The sequence below is a fragment of the Sorex araneus genome, chromosome 2 (genome assembly GCF_027595985.1).
Source record: "Sorex araneus isolate mSorAra2 chromosome 2, mSorAra2.pri, whole genome shotgun sequence".
In the NCBI taxonomy this organism is placed as follows: domain Eukaryota; kingdom Metazoa; phylum Chordata; class Mammalia; order Eulipotyphla; family Soricidae; genus Sorex; species Sorex araneus.
Genome location: NC_073303.1, coordinates 132,779,536 through 132,804,193, shown reverse-complemented (window position 1 = coordinate 132,804,193; position 24,658 = coordinate 132,779,536). Strand labels below are relative to the sequence as shown.

At 43.6% G+C, this 24,658-nt stretch overlaps 1 protein-coding gene across 4 annotated transcripts in view; it reads right to left on the bottom strand.

The window, feature by feature from the left end:
* Positions 1 to 22,040, bottom strand: part of SNX4 (sorting nexin 4) — a 73,805-nt gene extending 51,765 nt beyond the window's left edge. For 3 of the 4 annotated variants that reach the window (XM_055127488.1, XM_055127489.1, XM_055127487.1), the window contains exons 1-4: positions 21,862 to 22,040; positions 9,622 to 9,743; positions 381 to 516; positions 154 to 303 (exon numbers count right to left, since the gene is read on the bottom strand). In XM_055127488.1, the coding sequence (XP_054983463.1) occupies positions 154 to 303; positions 381 to 516; positions 9,622 to 9,743; positions 21,862 to 22,002 (549 nt within the window). In that variant the 5' untranslated portion in view covers positions 22,003 to 22,040. Of the gene's footprint in view, positions 1 to 153; positions 304 to 380; positions 517 to 9,621; positions 9,744 to 21,655; positions 21,812 to 21,861 lie in introns of those variants that run through there. The other variant, XM_055127490.1, reaches the window with a different exon arrangement.
* Between the last annotated feature and the right edge of the window lie 2,618 nt (positions 22,041 to 24,658).

Genomic DNA, 24,658 nt, shown 5'->3' with positions numbered 1-24,658 from the left:
AAAAAAACCTTAAACAAAGAATGAAGTAATCTATAATTCTGAAATTCAAAACAACAAAATGCACATTAACAAAGCTGTTCCAAAAATAAAAATCCTTAAATTTCAAAGAAAATCCCGTGTCAATGAATTTCTAAACAAAGAAAAAAAAAATACCTGTGTTAAAAACAAATAGAAGATTTTGTCTCTACAAAGAATGGGATGGGAAGCAACTCTCAAGAGAAAGTTTTCTAAACCAATCCGTCGTCTTTCCACAAAATCCGGGTCCATGTTGTCAGCAGAAAGTTTATGCCAAACAAATTCTGCCTAGGTAAATAAAACAATCATGAAGAATAATCTCAGTGTTAAATACCTATAAACTATACTGTCATTTCATTTCTTACCCTTTTTTCTGGTAGAGGTGGAACAACAACATGTGGATAGTAAACTAAAAGGTAGTTTCTCAACAATTCAAATTCACTATACCGCCTCCAAAGTGAGTCAGTTAGGACACTCTGGCCATCAAGATGTTCAACTGACCTGAAAGAAAGAAAAGAAATAAAAGAAAAGCGCTATTATTTTTTTTAAAATAAACACACAGCTTTAAAATTTATAATCTAAATTTAATGTCTGCTTACAAACAAGGCCCAGAGTAAAGAACTCTTCAAATCAGAGCTGTGGTCTCCCTGCCCCACTAGGAGTGGTCTCTGAAAGTGCAGAGCCGTGAGTAAGCACTGGGCACTGCCGGGGTAACCCAGAAACAAACAGAAAGATACTCAGGATAGTGCTTTTTGATGTCACTGTCTCTCTGGTTCCAAAAGTGAAAAAATTTTCTGGGTTTTACTTATTTATTTAACTCTTACAAGAACTCTGTGGGCATCACTTTTTGACTTACGGAGGCCCCTACAGTGCACACTCTTCCTCAGCACAGATACGAGTACAGTACTCAGATCCATCTCATTCCAAAGCTCTCAGAACAACAACACTCTCTCTGCTCTAGCCTACTTAACTTCAAGAGAAATAGTCACATCAGGAACACTCTAAAAGTCTCAACATATAATAAAATTCAACTAATATATTAGTTTATTGCATTAAATACAGTAAAGCTGACAGTGCTTCATGAAACACAAAATTATTTGCTATTTTTAAGAGATCACCCAACCAGCAACACCGGGGAGCCAGACGGAGGAGGCACAGCCAGTACGCCTTCTCCAGATGGAGCCCCGGCAACACTGACCAACTACTAACACGGCTCTGGGATGCAGGACTGGGACATCTCCGAACTGCACGGCCGCTGAAAAATGAAAACATGCGATCTGTTGATGCCATCCAACATGTCTGACTATTGGAGGAAAACCTCCAAATAATGATAGTGAGATTCCTGTTGAAAATTGAATGTAATCAAAGTAAGGAAAGAGTAAAGTGAAAAATGTCTGCCACACAGGGAGAAGGGGAGTGGGGGGGGGGGATATGCGGGGTTTGGTGGTGGATCAAACATGAAAACTTTGTAACTGTATCTCACAGTGATTCAATAAAAAATAAAATTAAAAAAAAAAAAGAAAGATCATCCAACAGGGGAAGTGGGGGCCTGGGAGTCCATGCCAAGCACTGCTGATTGGGTCCAGCCCGGCCCTCCAACATCTGTGCTACTGCTGTGCCAGGAATCAAGCATACAGCACAGTCTCCATCCCTCTGAACTATCTTACAGGACCTAATATAAAGTTTTAATTGCACCTCTGACACAAAGAGAACATTCATACTGAAAATCCAGACAACTCTCAAAAACTCAATTCACAGTTATGAATATACCATATGCATCCAGGTACTAGGAAGTACTCACAAAAGCAAAGTATTAGCTCTGAAAGAGTGGATAAAAGGGTTATAAAAATTCATGTATTGGCCCACAAACCACCTCCACCACCATGTAAGCTCATTTACCAGCCTTGTGCCAGAGACTCATAAATAAATCTTGAAAGAGATCAAATAGCCACAAAAATTTCCCAGACACCCATTTCCGGCTGAGACTTTCGGGGCACACTCAGAGGGGGGCTGGCTAGCACACACCCAGACAAAGCCCCAGCAGTCACTCATTCCCAGACCCCAAAACCACTGCCATGCCTGGGGCTGGACTTTATCACCTCAGGACTATGCCTCACTGAGAACTAGCCCTGCCAAAAATTTCAAGTACACGTGTCCTAAGGTAGAAAATTCCAGGCCTCCTTGGAGCTGGGATGGGCTGCCTTCCTCTACCTCCCTGTACTTCCGGAAGCCTGGAAACCATGCCCATGAGCCACCTCTGCCTTTGCGTCCACAGACACTCATCTACCAGACTTTTCCCATAGATTCATAAATAAACCTCGAAAAAGGTCAACTAGCCACAAAAATTTCTCAGACATAACCCAGTTAGAAATTTTAATTCCAGGGGCTGGAGGATAGCACAGCGGGTAGGGCGTTTGCCTTGCACGCGGCCGACCCGAGTTCGATTCCCAGCATCCAATATGGTCTCCCAGCACCGCCAGGAGTAATTCCTGAGTGCAGAGCCAGGAGTAACCCCTGTGCACTGCTGGGTGTGACCCAAAAAGGAAAATGAAAAAGAAAGAAATTTTAATTCCAGCTAAAGTACCCAGTTAAAAATTCTGAATTTTGGGGCCAGAGTGATAGCACAGCAGGTAGGGCGTTTGCCTTGCACACGGCCGACCCAGGTTCGATCCCCAGCATCCCATATGGTCCCCCAAGCACTGCCAGGAGTAATTCCTGAGTGCAAAGCAAGGAGTAACCCCTGAGCATCGCTGGGTGTGACCCAAAAAGCAAAATAAAATAAAATAAAACCAGATCTCTATAAATTAAAAAAAAAAAAATTCTGAATTTTCTGGAATGCAAGGTTTGCATCTGCGGCCATGTGACATCTCTCAACTTTACATCTCTAAACTGATAATCCAGTAGTAGCACACCAGATTAAATAGGATGTAACTAGAAGCCAAACAATCTTGATTAATAAAAACAGTAACACAAAGGCTTAACTTGTAACAACATCTTAGTAATAGATCAGACAAGGATATAATGTCCCCATGATGAGATACAACAACTTTCACTAATTCTTTTCTAAAGAAATATTTTTTGATCAGGGGCTGGAGCAATAGCACAGCGGGTAGGGCGCTTGCCTTGCACGCTGCCGACCCAGGTTTGATTCCCAGCATCCCATATGGTCCCCTGAGCACCGCCAGGAGTGATTCCTGAGTGCAGAGCCAGGAGTAACCCCCTGTGCATCGCCAGGTGTGACCCAAAAAGGAAAAAAAAATATTTTTTGATCATTGTTAGTCATTTATTGGTAAAAAGCAATATAAAACAAAATTTTTGTGGGCCTGCTATGGGGGCAAGCCTAAGGGGTGGTTGGGAAACAGAGCCAGCAGTGGAGGGAAGGTGACATAGTGGTGGGACTGATGTTGGAATAGTGAATGCCTATAAGAAATCATCACGAACAACTTTTCAAACCATGGTGCTTAAATAAAGTGTGTGTGTTTGGATGGAGGGGGGAATTCATCTTATCTTTAACATAAAGAGGTATGGGTAAAGATTCATCACATCAATTTAAGAGTTCAATTTATAGGGGAGCCAAAGAGATAGTTCAGTGGGTAAGGCGCTTGCCTTTCATACAGCTGACCCAGGTTTGATCCCTGGCATCCCAAGTAGTCCCACAAGCCTAGCCAGAAGTAATCACTAAGTGCAGAGCCAGTAGTTCTGAACACTACTGGGTGTGGCCCCCACAAATTCCAATTTATATTTGCCAAGTTAAGGTAAAATCATATACAATATATGAAATTAGTTTGATAATATGTAATATTCCTACTAGTATAATCACTGTTAGAAAGTATTAGGCTTCTAATACTTATCAGGACTTTCTTATTTTCATTTTTGGTTTTTGGGCCACACTTGGCAATGCTCAGGAATTACTCCTGGTGGTGCTCAGGAGACCATATGGGATGCTAGGAATTGAATTCGGGTTGATCATGTACAAGGCAAATTCCCTACCTGCTGAACTATCTCTCCAGCCCAGGACCTTCTTATTTTCCAATTCTAAATGGAAGACTTTCAGTTCCTCAAGAAATCCACATTTGTACACTATGGCATAAAAGCCTAGAAGCTACATTAATTTTGGGATAGCATTTTAAGAAAGCACATACACTATGCCAAACTCAGCAGGAGATGGTCAATGTTTAGAAATATATAAAAGTTGGTCGGGGGCCGGAGCGATAGCACAGCGGGTAGGGCATTTGCCTTGCACGCGGCCGACCCGGTTTCGATCCCCAGCATCCCATATGGTCCCCCAAGCACCGCCAGGAGTAATTCCTGAGTGCAGAGCCAGGAGTAACCCCTGAGCATCGCTGGGTGTGACCCAAAAAGAAAAAAAAAAAAAGTTGGTCACCAAATTGATTCATTTCATATTAAAAGAAAACAATTTGAAATTCAAAATAAAAAAATAGTTCCTATGGTCTTTCTTTCTTTCTTTCTTTTTTTTTTTTTTTTTTGGTCTTCAAAATCAATAATGGGCTGGGGAAACAGTTTGGTGGATGTGTTCGATCTAATTGTTGGGGGGACCCCAGAGGTATATGAACTCACTGTGCAGGGTGCAGGGTTCAATGTGTACTGGCACTTGAGCCATGCCCGCTACATATGAAGTCTTTAAAGGTCATTTCTAAGACTAGAGGGATGGCTCAAATGACACATGTTTTTGCACAGAAGAGCCTCAGGTTTGGTACCAACAACACGATCTCCAAAGCACTATGCAAGGAGTAACCCCCAGTAGCGCCATGCTGGGTATGAGCCCCACAACCCAAATAAGGGCCACTGAAAGCAGACACTAGATAAATGAGGCAAGCATATACTTTGTATGTCGGAGCCCCAGGTTTAATCTCTGGCACCACCAGGAGCAATCCTTGAGCATAAGCCTTGAACAGCTCCTGAGCACCACCAGGTGTTGCCCCAAAACCAAAAGAAATTAAATATCAAGAGACTAATTACTGGTGCCCGCCCGAATTACTGGGAAAAAACATTAAAAGCAGAGACTTTTACTGAACTAAAAAACTATCCCATTTATCCAACTAACAAATATTTAATAGAACAAAAACACATAATTGGTTTTAGATGCTACATTTAACCCTCACAAAAAAAGTAAATGGTATTTGAGTTTTATAAATTAGAGAAATTAAGCAATGACAAGATATTGTTTCCCAACTTCTACTCCATTTTAATTTTATTATTATTTTGGTTCTTGGGTTACACCCAGTTGTACTCAGGACTTACTCCTGGCTCTGCACTCAGGAATCACTCCTGAAGGTGCTTGGGGGACCATATAGGATATTGAGGATTTAACCTGGTTAGCTGCATGCAAAGCAAGCATCTTATCTACTGTACTAATTCTCCAGCACCCTTCTTTTTTTATATAGAAAAAAAAAACGTTAGAGCATTACAAAATTGTTCTTGATTGTGTTTCAGTCACACAGTGTTCTAACACCCATCTCTCCACCAGTGTAATTTCCCAGCAACAATGCCAGTTTCCCTCTCACCCCTTCAAGTCACTCCCCAGCCAAACCTGTCTCTGTGGCAGGCACCTCTCTTCTCTCTCTCTCTCTCTCTCTCTCTCTCTCTCTCTCTCTCTCTCTCTCTCTCTCTCTCATTTTAGGCATTATGGTTTGCGATACAGATGCTGAAAGGTTATCATTATATTCCTGTACTAGCTTTCAGCATCCAGTTCTTGTCCAAAGTGATCATTTAGAACTATCATTGTCATAGTGGTCCCCTCTCTATCCTAACTGCCCTTTGCTCCCCACACATTTGTGGCAAGCTTCCAACCACTGACCAGTCTTTCTGGCCCGTTTTTTCTGGCCTTGGATATTAGTCTCAGATTATTGCAGTCATTCTGTATCTGTCCCTCTACTTTCATTTCATTCAGCATGATACTCTTCATGTCCATCCATTTAGAGGCAAATTTCATAACCTCATTTTTTCCTAACAGATGTGTAGTATTCCATTGTGTAGATGTACCATAGTTTTGTGGGTTTTTTTATCCATAGTCTATTCTCGGGTACTAGGGTTGTTTCCAGATTCTGGCTGTTATGGATAGTACTGCAATGAACATGGAAGTGTAGATGTTGTTTCTGCTCTGTGTTTTGGGGCCTCCAGGGTATATTTCCAAAGTGGTACTGCTGGGTTATTTGGGAGATCAATTTCTGGTTTTTTGAGAATATCCATATTGTTTTCCAAAAAGGCTGGACCAGTCGGCATTCCCACCAGCAATGAATAATAAATAAGCGTCCCTTTTCTCTCTGCATCTAAGCCAGCACTGGTGTCCTTGTTCATTTGTATATGTGCCAGTCTCTGTGGCGTGAGATGATATCTCACTGTTGCTTTGATTTGCATCTCCCTGATGATTAATGATGTAGAGTATTTTTTCATGTGCCTTTAGCTATCTGAATTTCTTCTTTGAGGAAGTTTCTGTTCATTTCTTCTCCCCATTTTTTGATGGGGTTGGGTGTTCTTGTAAAGTTCTACCAGTGCCTTGTGTATCTTTATTAACCCCTTATCATATGGGTATTGGGTGAATAGTTTTTACAATTCTGGCTGTCTTCACTGTTTCTTTTGAGGTCCAGCACCATATTTTTAAAGGGTTTGTAATCTACAAGCAGGAAAATATAGAAATCTGGAAAAATTAATCATTATTAGTGTTATTTACCTTTATTCAGTCTTACCCAACAAAACTACAACACTAAAGGAAACTGTTAAATAGACTTCCTACTTGTATTTAAAAAGTGAGGGATGATGAGTGGGAAAGAGGTAAGGGGTCAGGAGCCATCAATGCATAAGAACACGAGTTAGATCCCCAGCACTGGGCCCGAGCAGTGCTGCATCACCAGGCACAAGCACTCAAACGTCTGGCTGTCTGGCCAAGTATTAAATATCACTGGAAGTGGCAAACAGATTCCCTGAGCACACTACAGAGTTCCGTACCCCAACCCAGAAAAAAATTAAAAAAGAATTGAGTGAACTTAAAAAAAAAAAATCAACTTTTTAATATGATGCTCAATTATAATCATTTTGTTCACTGAATCACAGAAAGAATTCAGGATGACTAAGAAATCAAAGGTGTGTGGTTGTTAAAAGTCAATTATGCTTACAGGTATGTCAAAACCATGGCTCATGGTCCACCTATTTCAAAAATACCCAAAGAGGGCCTAGGAATCGCTCAATTGCTAGAGAGCCTCCTTCGCCAGCATAATACTATCGAGTTTGAATACTGCTCCATCCCACAGGCCAAGTTAAGTGTTGGTGGCCTTGTTATTTGTGATTCCTATTGTTATTATATTATTGTGATGGCACCATAGACTGTGCAGTCTTCAGTACACAGCAAACAAGTAAGCGTCACAACTAAAATGTGTATCCACAGTCAGGACCATCACAAAATGTTGTGATAGCCAGCAAGCATGACAACCTAGTATATAGTTCTGCATCACTGCAACAAAATGGAAGGAAGGGGGAAAATACAAACGTCTGGAGTTCGGGTTGAAAAACATAAATTTCCAAACCTCAGGCAAAACCATGAAGCCTGATAAATTCTTCAAGTAATATCAATTTAAAATGCTTAAGAATCACTCTCTTAAAGGCAAAACAAATTTACAATGAAAACTTTGAAAGTAAATTCAATTATTCATTTGTATAACACATAATTACTGATGGTCCACATGTATATTCAGAGTCTAGTACGGTTATTTTTACCCCATGGTACCAATTTATAACATTCAATTAATTAAAAATTCAAGAGGAAACAACCACAAGTTATTTCAGAATATTTAAATCAAGAATCTCTCCAGCATGGGTCAGAGCAATAGTACAGCGGGTAGGGTGTTTGCCTTGTATGCCGCAGACTGGGTTCAATCCCAGTCACCCCATACAGTCCCCAGAGCACCAACGCAAGTGATTCCTGGGTGTGGTCCAAAAACTAAAAAAACAACCAAACAAAAAAATATTCTCTTCAGCAGTAAAAGTAAAAAGGACCTAATTTTATTACACAGTTGGGTAAAGAAACAGGACATACTGAAAATATCCTCTTCAGGGTTTTGGGTTTTTGTTTTGTTTTAGGACCAGATTCAGTGGTTGCTCAGGGCTTATTGCTGGCTCTGTGCTCAGGGATCACTCCTGGTGGTGTTGGGGGAGAGTACCACATGAGATGCTGTGTCAAAAGTATTAGGGGTCAGAGTGATAGCTGAGCGGTAAGGTGCTTGCCCTGCCTGTGGCTGACCCAGAACCCTGTAAGATCCTGAGCCCTGGGCTGGAGTCACAGCACAGCGGGTAGGGTGTTTGCCTTGCACACAGCCAACCTGGGTTCAATTCCCAGTATCCCATATGGTCCCCCGAGCACCACCAGGAGTAATTCCTGAGTGCAAAGCCAGGAATAACCTCTGTGCATCACCAGATGTGACCCCTCCCCCCTCAAAAAAAAGATCCTGAGCCGTACCAGGAGAGATATCTAGTGCAGAGCCAGGAGGAAGTCCAGCACATCCGGTATGGCTCCAAAACAAAAAGGTCAGAAAGATTAATTTTCCCTCTTCCCACAAAGCTTATGCTCTATGTAGCTACAGAGAGTAACACCAGAAGAGACACACCTGTAACCTATTAAAAAGTAAAGAAACAAAGAGCCAGGAAGGTAAGTGAAAGATAAACTTCTTGCCTTCGTGCCAGGATCCCCAAGTTCAATCCTTGGTACTGTATGGTCTCCCAATCACCAAATCGAAAGCAACCCTAGAGAACTGCCCAGGTGTGGCCGCCAAAACCAAAACAAACCAAAAAAACTTCTATAATATTCTGTAAAAAATTCAATTATGTAACGGAAATTACATCAATAGTTATCAGATTTTTTCTAATAAAATTCATTACTATTGTACATATTTTTTTGTTTGTTTGTTTTTGGGTCACACCCGGCGATGCACAGGGGTTACTCCTGGCTCATGTACTCAGGAATTACTCCTGGCGGGGCTTGGGGGACCATGTGGGATGCTGGAAACCGGGTCGGCCGAGTGCAAGGCAAACGCCCTACCTGCTGTGCTATTGCTCCAGCCCCTACTATTGTATATTTTATATAAGTTTCTAATGTTTCTTGAGTTGCTAGGGGTTCCTAAATGATAGAAGCAAGTAATCTATACACATATTGCATACATTAAACTTTTTTCTATCTAAACCTAATTCTTTCATTTTTTTTTTCATTCTTAATTTAAGTTTTGGAGCCACTTCCAGAGGATCTCAGGGACTATTCCTAGATCTATGCTTAGATCCGATGGTGTTCGGGATGTCCACACATGATGAACGGGATTGAACCAGGATATACTACATAGAAGATAGGTGCCTTAATATCTGTATTATCTCTCTGGCTCCTAAGCCTCATTCTTTTTTTTGTTTGTTTTGTGGGTCACACCTGGCAATGCACAGAAGGGTCACTCCTGGCTCATGCACTCAGGAATTATTCTTGATGGTGCTCAGGGGATCATATGGGATGTTGGAATCAAACCTGGGTCAGCTGTGTGCCAGGCAAACGCCCTACCCACTGTGGCATCATTCCTGCCCCTATAAGCCTCATTCTTAATTCTCAACACTCACCTTGTTTCAATGAGGTAAGCAGTATACGTCTCTTGCATATTCATAGCATTTCTTCCAGTTCGCTTTTCTGCTTCTGAAACACTAATTTCAATCTTCTTTAACCCAAAATTATTTTCTGTCATCTGGATAAAAACAAATGAAAGAAAACTCTTTAGTACAGTATTGGAGGAAAATATAAGCAATTAAAATAAAATCCATTACTGGCATATATTTCATGTAGTAGCACTATAGCACTGTCATCCATTGTTCATCGATTTGCTCAAGCAGGCACCAGTAATGTCTCCATTGTGAGTCTTGTTGTTACTGTTTTTGGCATACTGAATGCAGTTTCTTATATTTCTTGAGTTGGTAGGGCTTGCCAAGTGATAGAAGCAAATAATCTATCCACATATCATGTACATTAAACTTTTTTAGTAGCTATTTTAAAACAGAATCCATTTAGGGGCATTTAGTGATAGCACAGCAGGTAGGACATTTGCCTTGCATGCAGCCGACCCGGGTTCGATTCCCAGCATCCCATATGGTCCCACAAGCACTGCCAGGGGTAATTCCTGAGTGCAGAGCCAGGAGTAACCCCTGAGCGTCGCCGGGTGTGACCAAAAAAGCAAAAAAAAAAAAAAGATATAATCCATTTATTAAAACTGGACATTTCGAGTTGGGGAGGCAGTAAAGGAGATAAGGAGCTTGTCTTCCATGACCCCAATACAATCCCTGGAACTATATAGGGTCCCAGCACTGTGGAGATCACTCCTGAGCAGAGTCAGAAGTAGCCCCTGAGCACCACGGGTGTGGCCTAACTCTTTCTGCCAATAAATTAGACATTTCAAAGCAATGAATAAATCTATAAAGACATTAGAAACTGCACAAAATATATAATAAAATATTAAAATACATTAATTCAATGATAAACAATCCTATTAATTTTTAGTGTTATCAATGTCTCTGTCCAAAAAACCCCAAAATACTATATATACATATGCTAAAGGTAATATCAGCAGTTTAGTTAAAAATATTGATTCTGTAAAATGCCATAGATGACTGGAACCCATGTTTTAAATGTGGAAGTGCTATATTAAATCTTTAGCACTGCATGATCACCCAAACAGCATGTCAGGAGTGCTGTTTGGGTGATCAACTAAGAAGCAGGAGGCATAGTCAAATTTAAATTTCTGCCGTGCCTAATAAGCTCCACCCATAAGAAAAGCAGGCAGGGCACCTGTCTTGCACACAGCTAACCCAGATTTGCTTCCTTTTTCCCCATATCATCCCTGAGCCCTGGCAGGAGTGATCCCTGAGCACTGCAGTGTGGGAAGGAAGGAAGGAAGGAAGGAAGGAAGGAAGGAAGGAAGGAAGGAAGGAAGGAAGGAAGGAAGGAAGGAAGGAAGGAAGGAAGGAAGGAAAAAAGAACTTCTTTTCTAGAACATTCCCAGTTCTATATCAAAGCATCAAAAAGAACAAAAGCACATTACTAGGCTGTGTGTACAAACAGGGCCACTGAGAAAGGGTCAAGAGTAACTCCACAAAATGTCTTCTGGTGGTTTTATTTTTTCTGTCTTACTCTCAAATTCTGTGGTGAGCATTAATTTAAACTCTGAATTACAGGGCTAGAACAATAGTACAGTGGGTAGGGTGTTTGCTTTGCATGTGGCTGGCCTGGGTTCGATTCCCAGCATCCCATTTGGTCCCCTGAGCACTGCCAGGAGTAATTCCTGAGTGCAGAGCCAGGAGTAACCCCAGTGCATTGCTAGGTGTGACCCCCCCCTCAAAAAATAAAAATAGGGGCCGGAGCGATAGCACAGCGGGTAGGGCGTTTGCCTTGCACTCGGCCAACCCGGGTTCGATCCCCGGCATCCCATATGGTCCCCCAAGCACCGCCAGGAGTAATTCCTGAGTGCAAAGCCAGGAGTAACCCCTGAGCATCGCTGGGTGTGACCCAAAAAGCAAAAAAATAAATAAAAATTAAAAAATAAAACACAAGAGGCAGTGTGTGAAGGAAAGAAGTATAAAGACGGAAAACAAAAACAAAAGAGAAAGAGAAAAGTTATAGTGGTGATACTTTACATGCAAAAAATTAAAACTATGTACTCTGAACTCATATACCCAGAGAGACAGTAAAAGAAACTGCTCTGTGATAGTCAAAAAACCTTCAATTGGGGTCCAGAGAGATAGTACAGTGGGTACTATCTCAGTCAGGAGTGACCCCAAAACAAAACCTCTCACTCAGCAATTGCTCTCTGAGCACCTCTAGGAGTGATCACTGAGCACAGAGCCAGGAAAAATCTTTGAAGAGGGCTGGGTGGAGTCTAAAACAACCCCCAACAACAACAAAACCTAACCCCAAAACCAAAACAGGGATAGTACAGGCAAACACTGAGATCACTAAGAAAAAAAGTGAGAATCAAGAAATAAGCCCTTTCATCTAATATCAACTGATTTTTAACAAGCATCCAATGCAATCCAGTAGGAGCCCTTGTGAACATACAGTAGTAGGACTATTGAACACGAATACCCGCCCACCCCACACCAAAAACATTCCCATCTTTACTCACACCATACCCAGAAATTAACTCAAAACTCATATACCCAGAGAGACAGTAAAGGAAACATCTATGAGAAAATTGGAGATCTTGGATTAAGCAACAACTTCTTAGATGTGATACCAAAAGCACAACCCATAAAAGAAAAAACAGGCCTACTGAACCTCATCATATCGAAAAACTTTAGGGCTAGAGAGATAGTACAAGATTAAGTACTTGCCTAGCATGCAGGCTGACACACGGTTCAAATATAGTCCTCTGAGCACTCCCAGGAGAGACCCCTGAGCAGAGACCTGATATAGCCATTATGTTCCACCAGGTGTGGTGCAAAGCCACAAACTACAAACAAAAACCCCTCCTGTTCTTCAAAGGTACAACTAAAGAAAAGAAGGGTCTAATGCAGTGAATATGAACACTTGCTCTGCATCAACTGACTCAGATTTGATCCCTGACATCACATACAGACAGCTCTGATCCTTTGATGCAGAGTTAGAAATAAGCCCTAAACACCAGAAGGATGGGAGGTAGGCAGAATGATGAGAGCTCTGGGATCTCGGTGGAGCCAGGTACCTTGGAAATGGTAACCTGTGGTGGTTTGAAATAATGTATGCATAAAACTACCATGAACAGAACTATAAACTACAATGTTCTATAAAGATTAGGGAGGGGGGATTAGCCAGGGATATAGCTCAAAGGTCTAGAAATCAACTCTTGCATGAAGCAGCGCCCCAGTTTCCATTCCCACCCTACCAAGTGCCCTGAGCACTAACTGAGTATTGCCTGAGAGGTCTCTGGGCCCCTTAGTGCTGCTTGGAAGACAAGGAAGACAGAAATTTTAGTTTAAAAAGACAAGTCCCAGATGGGAAGAAAACTAGTGGCAAACTGATTCCTCAACGCCCACCCACTCACCCCCAACCTCCAAAATACCTAAGGGCCCAGTTCCACAGTGCCTACAGTGCAGCCGTGGACAGCTCCTCCAAATTTCACATTACTAACAGGAGCACAACAAACCTAATGGGAAGACGCACAGAAGCCCACTGAGACCAATGAACACAGAGGGCTCATACAGCACCAAGGAGCTCAGTAAACCCTCAGACAATGAGGAGTGACACCACTTTGGAGACGTTTAACAGATCAAAGAAGCAATGACACAGATAGCAAAGCACAAAAAAAAGTATGAGTGCCAAAAATGAGAAAACTTCAAGCAGAAATGAAGGGCATAGCAGGTGATACAAAAAATTCAATAGAAAAGCTGATTAACAGAAGCTAACAAAAGCTAACAAAAAATCAAGGAATTCCAAAATGAAATGGAAGAAACTGCCAGAAAATGACAGAAGGTGCAAAACTTAAAAGAAATTAACGGCGTACCAAGGAACTATGGAATGAGTTCAAGAGGAACAATGTAAGAATCATCAGAGGCCCTGAAGAACAAGAAAAATTTGATGAAAAACAAGAGGTACAGAAATCATAGATAAGATATAGGCAATGAGATCCAAGAGGTCTGAAGAGTTCCAGTGAAAATGGACTCAACTAGGAAATCCCCAAAACATACTGTACTCAAAATGAGAAAATCTAACAAGAGAGAATATTGAAAGCCACAAGATCAAAATCGGACTTACATACAAAGGAAAGTCCTTAAGGATTCACAGCAGATCTATCCAAGTACAAAATCTTAATGAAACAAACACCTCACAAGAACATTCTCTGCAGCTGGATTATCATTCAGATTTGAAGGAACAATACAGAGCGTCAGGGACAGGCAACAGCTATGGGAATTCAGTCTTGAAACCAGTTTTACAAGGAGCATAAAAGGATCTTCTTTAAAAGACAGGAAAACTTTCCAGAATGAGCACTGAGTATGGCCCTCACTCATGGTGCTTATGGTTGCCTCTACTAGATTAAGAAAAGTATGTTTACTCCTAGCTTACAAATGTAAATGAGAATAGGCATTATATTATCTTAATTTCTTTATTTACCTAGGTTAAAATCATATAGCAATCAATCCTCACAAACTGACTTTTATTAATTTATCTAATAATTCCATTTGACATTCCTTTAAGTTTTTTTAAGAGTTTGTTCCTCCTTTATTTTTTTATTTATTGAATCACCATGAGAACAGTTACAAAGCTTTCAAGTTTAAGTCTCAGTCATACAATGATCAAACACCCATCCCTTCACCAGTGCACATTTTCCACCACCAAGAACCCCAGTCTACACCCCATCCCACCCCTCCCCCTGCCTACGTGGCAAATGGATTTCCACTTTACTCTCTCTCTACTTTGATTACATTCAATATTTCGACAAAAGACCTACCATTATTATTTGGAATTTTCCCCAACAATCAGACCTGCAGAACAGGCATCATTAGATAATTTGTTTCCTATTGCTGATTCTGAAGAGCATATAATGATTTTGGATTTCTGATATTTTAGTAATAAGTCTGGAGGGATTTCTACCAAAAGCTGCTGGGTTCCGAGATTGGTTTGAGTGCCTCTGGGATCATGGCTTGTTCAGGAGCCGGAGGAGCTGTTTGTGGGCGGCAACTCGGGGCCTCGTCAGGGAAGGGAGAAGGCTCCTTTAAATTTTGAAGTAAATTTGCTATGTGTCTGCTAAGGGGCCAAGCTGGCAGATGGGAAGGAAACTGGGGGTATTGATAGAGGGAAAGTCGCACTGATGGTGGGATTAGTGCTGGAACACCAATGCCTAAAACAAGTTTATTATGAATAACTTTGTAAATTACAGTGTTTTAATGAAAATTAAATTTCAAAATAACTATCTACAAATTGTACTATCTGAAAAAACAAACATGTACCCAAAGAATATCTAAACAACTTTAACAGTTCAATAATAAACACAATTTGGAGCTGAAGCAATAGTACAGCAGATAGGGCATTTGCCTTGCACATGGCCAACCTGGGTTAGATCCTTGGCATCCCATATGGTCCACTGCACACTGCCAGGTGTGATTCCTGAGTGCAGAGCCAGGAGTAACCCCTGAGCATTGCTGGGTGTGACCCAAAAAGGCAAAAAAAAAAAAAAGATAAAAAGTTTTTATTTTTGTCTTTTGGGCCACACTTGACCATACTTAGGGATCACTGCTAGGGGGACATCATAGCCTGGGGGACCATAATTGGTGCCAGCAATTAAATCTGGGCCAGCTGTGTGCAAAGAAGGCACCCTCCACACTATCTATTCTGCACTAAAACATAGTTTTTTAAATAAGCAAGATTTGAAAAGTATTTATAAACATTCATAAAGATACACACATATGTATAAAAATAATCACATAAAAAAGCACCAGTAATTAAAGAAATGTTAATTAAAACCATTTCACATTCCACTAAAATGGCTATAATCAAGCCAGACAATGCCAAAGGCTGACAAGAAAGTAGAGAGGGACTGAAGAAATTAAGGTCCAGAGATTAAAGTCCTTTCCCTACACATAGCCAACCCAACTTGGATTCCTGGAACTTTATATGGTTCCCTGAGCACCTCTAGCAGCGATTCCTGAGCACAGAGTCAGAAGTAAGCCCTGAGCACTGCTGGTGCGTGTCATCCCCACAACTCTCACTACCAAAAAAGAACGTAGAGAATGTGAACCTCATGTATCATTGTGGTCATGGTAAATAACAGAACCACTTTCAAAAATAAAACATCATATAATTCAGAAATTACACTATCAATCTATGTTGAGAGAAATATAAATATAGCACAGAGGGTAGGGCATTTGTCTTGCATGCAGCCGACCCCGGTTCGGTTCCTCCACCCCTCTCGGAGAGCCCGGCAAGCTACCAAGAGGTATCTCGCCCACATGGCAGAGCCTGGCAAGCTACCCGTGGCGTATTCGATATGCCAAAAAAACAAGTTTCAACAAGTAACAAGTTTCACGTGACCTTTCACATGCAAGTTTTTGTGTAGATGTCACTGTCACTGTCATCCATTGCTCATCGATTTGCTCGATAATCAGTAACGAAAAGCATCTACTTGTACATGCTGCAAGATGAACCTCAAAAATTGTACAAGTCAGGGGCTGGAGCAATAGCACAGTGGGTAGGGCGTTTGCTTTGCACACGGCCAGCCCGGGTTCGATTCCCAGCATCCCATATGGTCCCCCGAGCAACACCAGGAGTAATTCCTGAGTGCAGAGCCAGGAGTGACCCCAGGTGTGACCCGAAAAGGAAAAAAAAAAGTAAAAGTCAGACTAAAAATAAGTTGATTTAAGAATGAGTTTATTTATATTAAATTATAGTAAACTAAGAATGAGGCACCCTATATAGTCCCTGCCTGGAGTGCAGTCAAGAGTAAGCCCAGAGCACTGCCGGGTGTGGCCAAAAAAAAAAAGAAGGATGGGATGAAGGGTGAGAGGGAAAGCCAAACAAGCCTCATCCTCAGGGAAATCCAAAGGGCACCTCATTCACATAACAAAAGACATCTATTATTCTCAACATTTATGAAATTCCAAGAGTTTTAGAGGCAGGATGGGGTTTCGGTTTTAGTTTTTATGGTGGAATGGCTGAAAACGTGGACCTCATACACACAGAACAGACATTCCATCACTGAGCTAACGAATTCCCCGGCTTCAAAGAGGTTTGGGAACTATAAGTCAGAGGCTGTGAGAGAAAACCAAATACAGAGAAGAGAAATATATTTTGGTCAAATACATTATATATTTCTTAATATAGATAGCTTGAATTAGAAAACAGTAGGCAAATCTGAAAAGGACATTCTACAAATTGTTTTCCAATCTTCAAAATGGTCAAAGCCACAAAAGTAAAGACAGAAAGACTGGGACCAGGAAGATGACTCGAAGGGCAGACAGAACACATGATTCACATGTGCAAGCTCCAAGTTTTGCTCCTAGTATGGGATGGTCTCCTGAGCCGCCTGGCTGAGCACACAAGGCCTGGGCACCAAGAACACAGGCTGGCACTCACAGGCAGGCTCAGTCTCCACGCTGTGGCGGCTAACACTAGGGGTGGTGCCCTGGCCCCCTGAGCACTGCTTTGGTTCCCTACCAAAGACAGAGAAACTCAATCTTCTCCATAATTGGAGACAAAAGCAATTAAGTTCCATAGAAAAATTTTCCTGTTCACTTTTTCACTTTTAATACACATAAATACACACTAAAAATTTTGGGACGGAGATGAGGAAATAGAAAAACAATGTATTTAGGGGAAATTATTCAAGGAAACAGGGTTCTTAGTATTTAATTTTTCTAAATTCGGGGGAGGGTATGGCTGGGCCACCCTGGCTGTGTTTAGGGTTTACTTCTGGGTCTGTTTTCTGGGATCACACCTAACAAGGCCCCAGGGACCATACAGGGTGCTGGGGAATGAACTGAGGTCAGATTTCTGCAAGGCAAGCACTCTAACTTGCCTTGCAGAAATCTAACCCTAAAACTGAGTTTTTTGTTTTTTTGTTGTTTTTTTTTTTACAAATAAAGATATTTCAACCATGGATGTGACTAAGTTGCAAAGTGCATGCATGAGACCTGGGTTCTCCCCCAACAGTGCATAACTACCCAGGTATTCTTATCAGCACTCCAAGGTCCAGAGCAGTTACCTTTGAAAAATCATATATGAATTTCTCAGAAAATGGTTCATTTCTGGGGCTGGAGTGATAGCACAGCGGGTAGGGCGTTTGCCTTGCACGCGGCCGATCCGGGTTCGATTCCCAGCATCCCATATGGTCCCCTGAACACTGCCAGGAATAATTCCTGAGTGCAGAGCCAGGAGTAACCCCTGTGCATTGCCAGGTGTGACCCAAAAAGAAAGAAAAAAAAAAAAAAGAAAATGGTTCATTTCTGGACAAGTACTGTTAGCTCTCACTGGAACAGAATCTTCCATCCTAAAAAAGAATTGCTTGTACTTCATTCCCTTGCCATTTCCTCTCTGGTCAACACTAATTACTACAATCTTGGAGAATAAATTCCTTTTCTCATTTTTCTGTTTGCTAAATCAAATAGAAGTGACAATAATACTTTTTTTTTTTTAAGTGGGGGCTGGAGAGACAGTACAGGGGGTAAGGCACTTGCTTTGCATGCGATCAACCTAGGTTCAAACCCCAGCATCTCACAGGGTCCTTTAGGCACTGCCAGAAGTAATTTCTGAGTGCATATACACACATGTTCTTTCTCTTTCTCTCTTTCCCCTCCCTCCCTCCCCTCCTTCCCCCCCCAACCCCCACTAACCACTCTTCCTTACAGAGAAATGTGCAAAAGAAAAAGAGACTTCTAAATAGAAAAAGGAAGCAAATTGTAGGCTCTCTTAAATAAAAATGAAACTGGAGAGTAAGAGTTTACAGCATAATTTAGACCCCTGTCTTAACCAGAGTTGATCCACCAAATATTTCTCACCTATCAGGTGCTATATTGTTGCAGGGTGAGCCAGATACTACAATGGCATTTATGTTTTGCCATAGCAGTCAGAGAATTCTATTTTCCCAGGTTCACTATGTGGCTCAATGACAACATATTTGTGAGACTTTAGAACAGCTTTCTGTGCTCAGGAATCATACCTGCCATTGCCGGGGACCAAACAGGTCAGTTGGACAAGTTCAACCCTGATACCACAGAATAAAAAAAGAATCTTGGTGAACAGGTTTAAAACCAGAAGAACCTTGCAACGCTTAGAGTACTTGTCTCCACTACTCTCAAGTATAGGGCAGCCACAGGGGAGGAGGCTCAAAGGGCTACAGCCCGTGTTCTGTATGTGGGAGTGCTAGGGTTGAGCCCTGCCATCATAGTTCTCTGCGCACCGTCAACAGTGGCCTCAAGCAAAACAGAGAAACAACACTGGGTGAGGCCCAAAAATCAAAAGAAAAAAAAACTAAATATAGAGCAAATGGCACAAAATATAAAATCTGCAGTCAAAATAAAAATTATAAGGCAAATTTCTGCTGTTCTATGCACAGTATCTGCCTATATTTGTGGTGGGAAAAAAAAAAAGCCTATCACATCTTTTATTCTTCTTTTCTTCTGAAAACTGCAACTTAACCTAAACAGAACCACAACATTTTATATACAGTTTTGGAGAAATCTGTGAGACTTTAGAGCAGTTTTCTGTGCTCAGGAATCATACCTGCCACTGCTGGGGACAAAACGGGTCAGCTGCATGCAATAAACTTTTTCTTTTTTTGAGCAGCACAAGGAGTAATTTGAGTGCAGAGCAACTCTCCCGCCGCAAAAAAATAACCAAACCCCCCTTTTTTTAAAAAATAAAGCAACAAAGTTTAATAGAAATAGCTCTGATTTCATACCAAGATGCAAATGTAGGCACACCATTAACTAGTTTATGATCTTGGCCATATAATTTCTGTCTAAGGGGCTGGAGCAATAGCAAGCGGGTAGGGTGTTTGCCTTGCACGCAGCCAAACAGGGTTCGGTTCCCAGCATCCCATATGGTCCCCTGAACACTGCCAGGAGTAGTTCCTGAGTGCATGAGCCAGGAGTAACCCCTGTGCATCGCCAGGCGTGACCCAAAAAGCCAAAAAAAAAAAAATTAATTTCTCTAATTTCTCTCTGAGCCTTTGCTTTCTCATTTTTAGTAATTCTGAAAATTAAATGAAAAGTGGAATCTGATTGTATACAGCACACATAAACAACAAATCTAACTTACCTTTTTGCCTAGTCCACTATCTGTATCCACTATCTGTACTACCAAGTGGGTAGACTCACTACAGTATTTTTCAAGGGGGCAGATAAAGAAGTGGATAAAGGGCTGGAGCAATAGCACAGCGGGTAGGGCATTTGCCTTGCACGCAGCTGATCCGGCTTCGATCCCCAGCATCTCATATGGCTCCCCGAGCACCGCCAGGAGTAATTCCTGAGTGCATGAGTCAGGAGTAACCCCTGTGCATCGCCAGGTGTGACCCAAAAAGCAAAAAAAAAAAAAAAAGTGGTGGAGTAGATCAGCTGCGTGCAAGGCAAACGCCCTACCTGCTTTGCTATCACTCCAGCCCCACATATTTCTAATGAATTTGTAATTAGCTTGAAATTAACAATGGGCTTCATATTACAGGTGGACTTACAAGTTAATTTTCAAAAAGATTTTCACCAAAAAAAATCCACAGGTGCCAGGAGATGGGGCTTAACAGTAGAACAAGACTTGCACATATGAGGTTCTAAATTTGAGCCCTAACACCATTCACACTGCACATACAGAGTGTATGTATATATGTACACACACATAATGCATATATCAACAAAATTCTTATTAAATTATATACTCAAAATTAAATCATGTTGTACTGAAAGTTGTACCAAAGTTTTGATACCTTTCAAAACTACCTAAAATTGCTTTGCTATATAGCCACAAGACTGGCAGATATTGTAAAATATGAAAATAGTAAATATTAATAAGGCCAGAGCATATCAGGCACTGATGATGAGAGTTCAAGCTGGCATCATCACTTTAGAAAACAACTTGGCATCACACAGAAGGACTTCACATACAAATTCCAAACAACCACAAGCATTCCAATGCCAAAGCTCAGGCTTTTGCACCAAGAAATATATAACCTGAAGAAATCCATGGTACAGTCAGAGAGATGATACCGGGGTAAAGTGCTGAGCCCAGTTTGAATCCCCTGCTCTGCATATAGTCCGCTCAGTGCCACCAGATTTGGTCCTTGAGAACAGAGCCAGAAATAAGTCCTGAGCACAGCTGGGTGTGGCTCAAAAGCCAAAGAATGAAAGAGAAAGGAAGGAAGGGAGAACAGCAGAAATGTAAGACAGAATAAAGCAGCAGCAATGTATTTGGGGGAGTCCTTGCAAGCAGTCTTCAGGAGACCCTGCAGTTATTTCCAGCAATTCTCAGGCGTCCTGGAGGGCAAGAGCCTGGGAATGCCGTGTTATTTCAGCTCGGCAGCGCCGCGCCACACAGGTCCGATCAGGGGCGCTAGAGTCGTGCCCAGCCATGCTCAGGAGCCCAGCGGGACAGGCATCAAACCAGGTCCATGCAGGCCCTTTGCATGCTTAACCCTCGTACTATTTCTCTGACCTTAAACAGTGATTTTTCCCAGAAGCAGCAAGATTCTTTTGACCCCACTATATGGAACGTGCAAGGGGAGCAGCTGTCTCTACAAAATGGCATATAAACTAAACCATACTTGGGATGAATCACAAACACAGTAAAAGACATTTCACTTCCACCGTTTTCAAAACCAGAGGTAAGCGAGCGAGTACAGGCCGCCTCGGGCCGGCCCCGCCCCGCCCCGCGCGTGCCCTCCCTGGGCGGGGCCCTGCTGCCCCGGGCCTGGAGCCGGGCAGGGCCGGCAGGGCTAGCCCCGACGTGACGGCCAGGGGTGGGTGCCCAGTCAGGAGGAAGCCCCGGCACCGCGGGACGTGCCCGCTGGCCCCCAACCTCAGCCGGACCAATGTAAAGGGTCTCCGTGCGCCAGTCCCCTACCCTCCCTTCACGGGGATGAGCTCCAGGGTCTGCTCCAGGAGAAAGCCCACCCGCACCCAGGCAAGACCCGCGCACACCGGCGCTGCTCACCCGCCGCCGAGCACAGGCCCCGCGCCCGTCAGGCCCCGCGCCCGTCAGGCCCCGGGGGCTCGTCAGGCCCGGGGGCTCGTCGGGACCCGAGCTCGTCAGGCCTCGGGGACTCGTAAGGCCCCGCGCGCGTCAGGTCCGGCCCCCGTCAAGCCCGGCTCTCCTCAGGCCCGGCCCTCGGCCCCGTGCACACGGCCCCGCGGGCTCACCGCGCCGGCTCCCGGACGCCCGACGGGGGGCCCCGCAGCTCCCTCGCCGCCCTCACTCCCCGGGCCCGCGGAGGCCGGGCACAGCGGCTCGACGGGCGCCGGCTGGAGCTGCCGCTCGGACTCCGAAGGGCCCTGCTCCATGGCCACCGCTCGGACGCACTGCGCCTGCGCGCCCCACCCCCCGGGCGCGCCCCGCCCCGGACACGTCGCTCGCCCCGCCCCGCGCCTCGCCCCGCACTGCCCCGCCCCGCGCCTCGCCGGGCACCACACCTCCCCGCCCCGCCCCGCCCCGCCAGTCCCAGGCCGGCATGCCAGAGATCCGGCATGCTCCTCCTAGGATGAGGATGGGGTCGGGGCGAGGCCAGGCACGAGGCGGCCTCTAATACTAGTCGGCCTGGGTGCCAAGAAGTCGGAGACCCCGTGCAGAGTCAGAGAGAACAGGGTACAGGCGGACCCAGTTGGCGAGCACCCAGAGCACACTTGCAGCTCAAGGGAAATGGGAGGCCTTGCTCTGGCCTGTCAGCCTGTCTGTGTGACGTCCTTGGTTTAGTTCTTTCCCGGAAAGGCTCCATGGATCATTAACTGTGAGCAGACTGAACGATTGAGAATTCAAACAGCGCTGCAGTTCATGAAGGCCTGGAGCAGCTGATTTTCTGCAAACGCCTGTAGTTGAAGTTTTGGAACTTGTTTCCTTGTCATACCGAATGGTCCTGCTTGTTTGCGGAAGGGCCACCCACTCTTGGCCCCGGGTGCAGGGGACTACCTAGGACTAGCCATGGATAGGCCCTAGGTTCCTCAGACCCCTGTCAATGGAATTTTAATAGACCCTGATTCTTGCTACTATTACCCTGGCCCCAAACTGAAGGTCCTGACTGAGTGTGACAGACTCCAGTGCCTTGGAGTATCTACTATACAAAAGTGGGATGCCTACATCCCATTTCTCAAAAAAAAAAAAAAAAAAAACTGATCTTCCACTCCAAATTGCCATTTCAAACTCTTAACACAAGTTCCTCCTTGTATTAATTGTATTATCCCTTGATCTTCGATTTGCTCAAGCCGGCGCCAGTAACATCTCCATTTGTCCCTGTTGTGTGCTAGTGTAGCCCAATGGCATCTCCTCTCTCCAGGAACACGACGAGCCTCAAACCGTTTGTTTAGGCTTTTGATGAAGAAGTCTGACAATCTCGTTGGTGGGTGGCCATGCGGTCTTTTGAGGACCCGTGGAATCCACTCGGTAATAGCTCTAGTCCAGCGGTCATCTCTAAATCTCATTATGTGTCTGGCCCATCTGATTTTCGACGCTTTGGCAAACAAGACAGCATCCCTGATTCTTGACGGACAATGGAGGTCAGAACCCCAGATTCCTTCTCTCACTTGAGTGAAACATGATGCTCCAAGCATAGCTCTTTCTTCTTTTTTCTTTTCCTGGCTTTTTGGGTCACACCCTGCTATGCTCAGGGGTTACTCCTGGCTCTGCACTCTGGAATTACTCCTGGCGGTGCTCGAGGGACCATATGGGATGCTGGGAATCAAACCTGGGTCGGCCGTGTGCAAAGCAAATGCCCTACCCACTGTGCTATCACTCCAGCCCCCAAGCATAGCTCTTTCAATTCCTCTTTGGGATACCCGAATAGCGGTCTCATCCTGTTTTCCTAGGGCCCAGGTCTCTGAGGCATACGTTAGTGCAGGAAGAACGGTGGAGCCGAAAAGATGTGCCCAGAGCCAGAGGTTCTTTGTCCTCTTAACCACTTCTTCGACACTCTTGAAGGCGTTCCACACTGCTCTCTTCCTCCTACACAGTTCAGGTGCCGTTTCATTTGTCATGTGTTCTCAACCTTGGTACACATAATTGTTGCGTTCAGAGATGTTCATTCCTTTGAGGGCAAATGGAACATCAGGAACTACTTCATTTTTCATGAACATTGTCTTCATGAGATTCAGCTGCAGTCCGACCTTTCCACACTCGAGGTCGAAGTTGGCCAGAGTTTGTGCCACTTGGCTAATGTTTGGCGTTATGAGTACAACGTCATCAGCGAAGCGGAGGTGGTGCAGTTGCCGACAATCTATCTTCACTCCCATTCCTTCCCATTTCAGTCATCACATGATGTTCTCAAAGGTGACACTGAAGAGTTTCGGTGAAATGGTATCACCCTGCCGCACCCCTCTCTTTACGTCAATGATCACTTCCTTGTAGAATGGTGAGAGCCTGGTAGTGAATCTGTAATACAGCTCAAGGAGGATCCTGATGTATTGAGTTTGAACACCCTGTTTGGCTAGGGCTTCGATGACCACTTCAGTCTCAAGAGAATCAAAGGCCTTCTTTAAATTGATGAACGTTAGACAGCAGCATCTTGAACTCTCGCGAAACCTCAATGAGCTTGGTCACCATGTGGATATGGTCAATTGTGCTGAATCCTTTTCAGAACCCAGCTTGCTCGCATGGTTGTCCTCTTCGTCTAGTGTTCTGCCAATCCTATTCAGGATGACTCAATAACTTGTAGACGACGGACAACAGGCAGATCGGGCGATAGTTGCTTATGTCGTGAATGTCTCCCTTCTTGTACAACAGAATGGTCCTGCTGGTTTTCCACTGGGACGGAACCTTGCATTTGGACAGGTAGGGTGTGAAGAGCCAAGCCAGTGTATTGACGAGTGCTGGTGGCAGATTCTTCAGGTGTTCAGGTCTGACCTTGTCTGGACCGTATGCTGTGTGCTTTTTTATCAACAAAATGTCATGTCGGTTTTCGGAAGGGAGAACGCTGGGAATGACATATCCATCCTGCGGAATTTGGGCAGT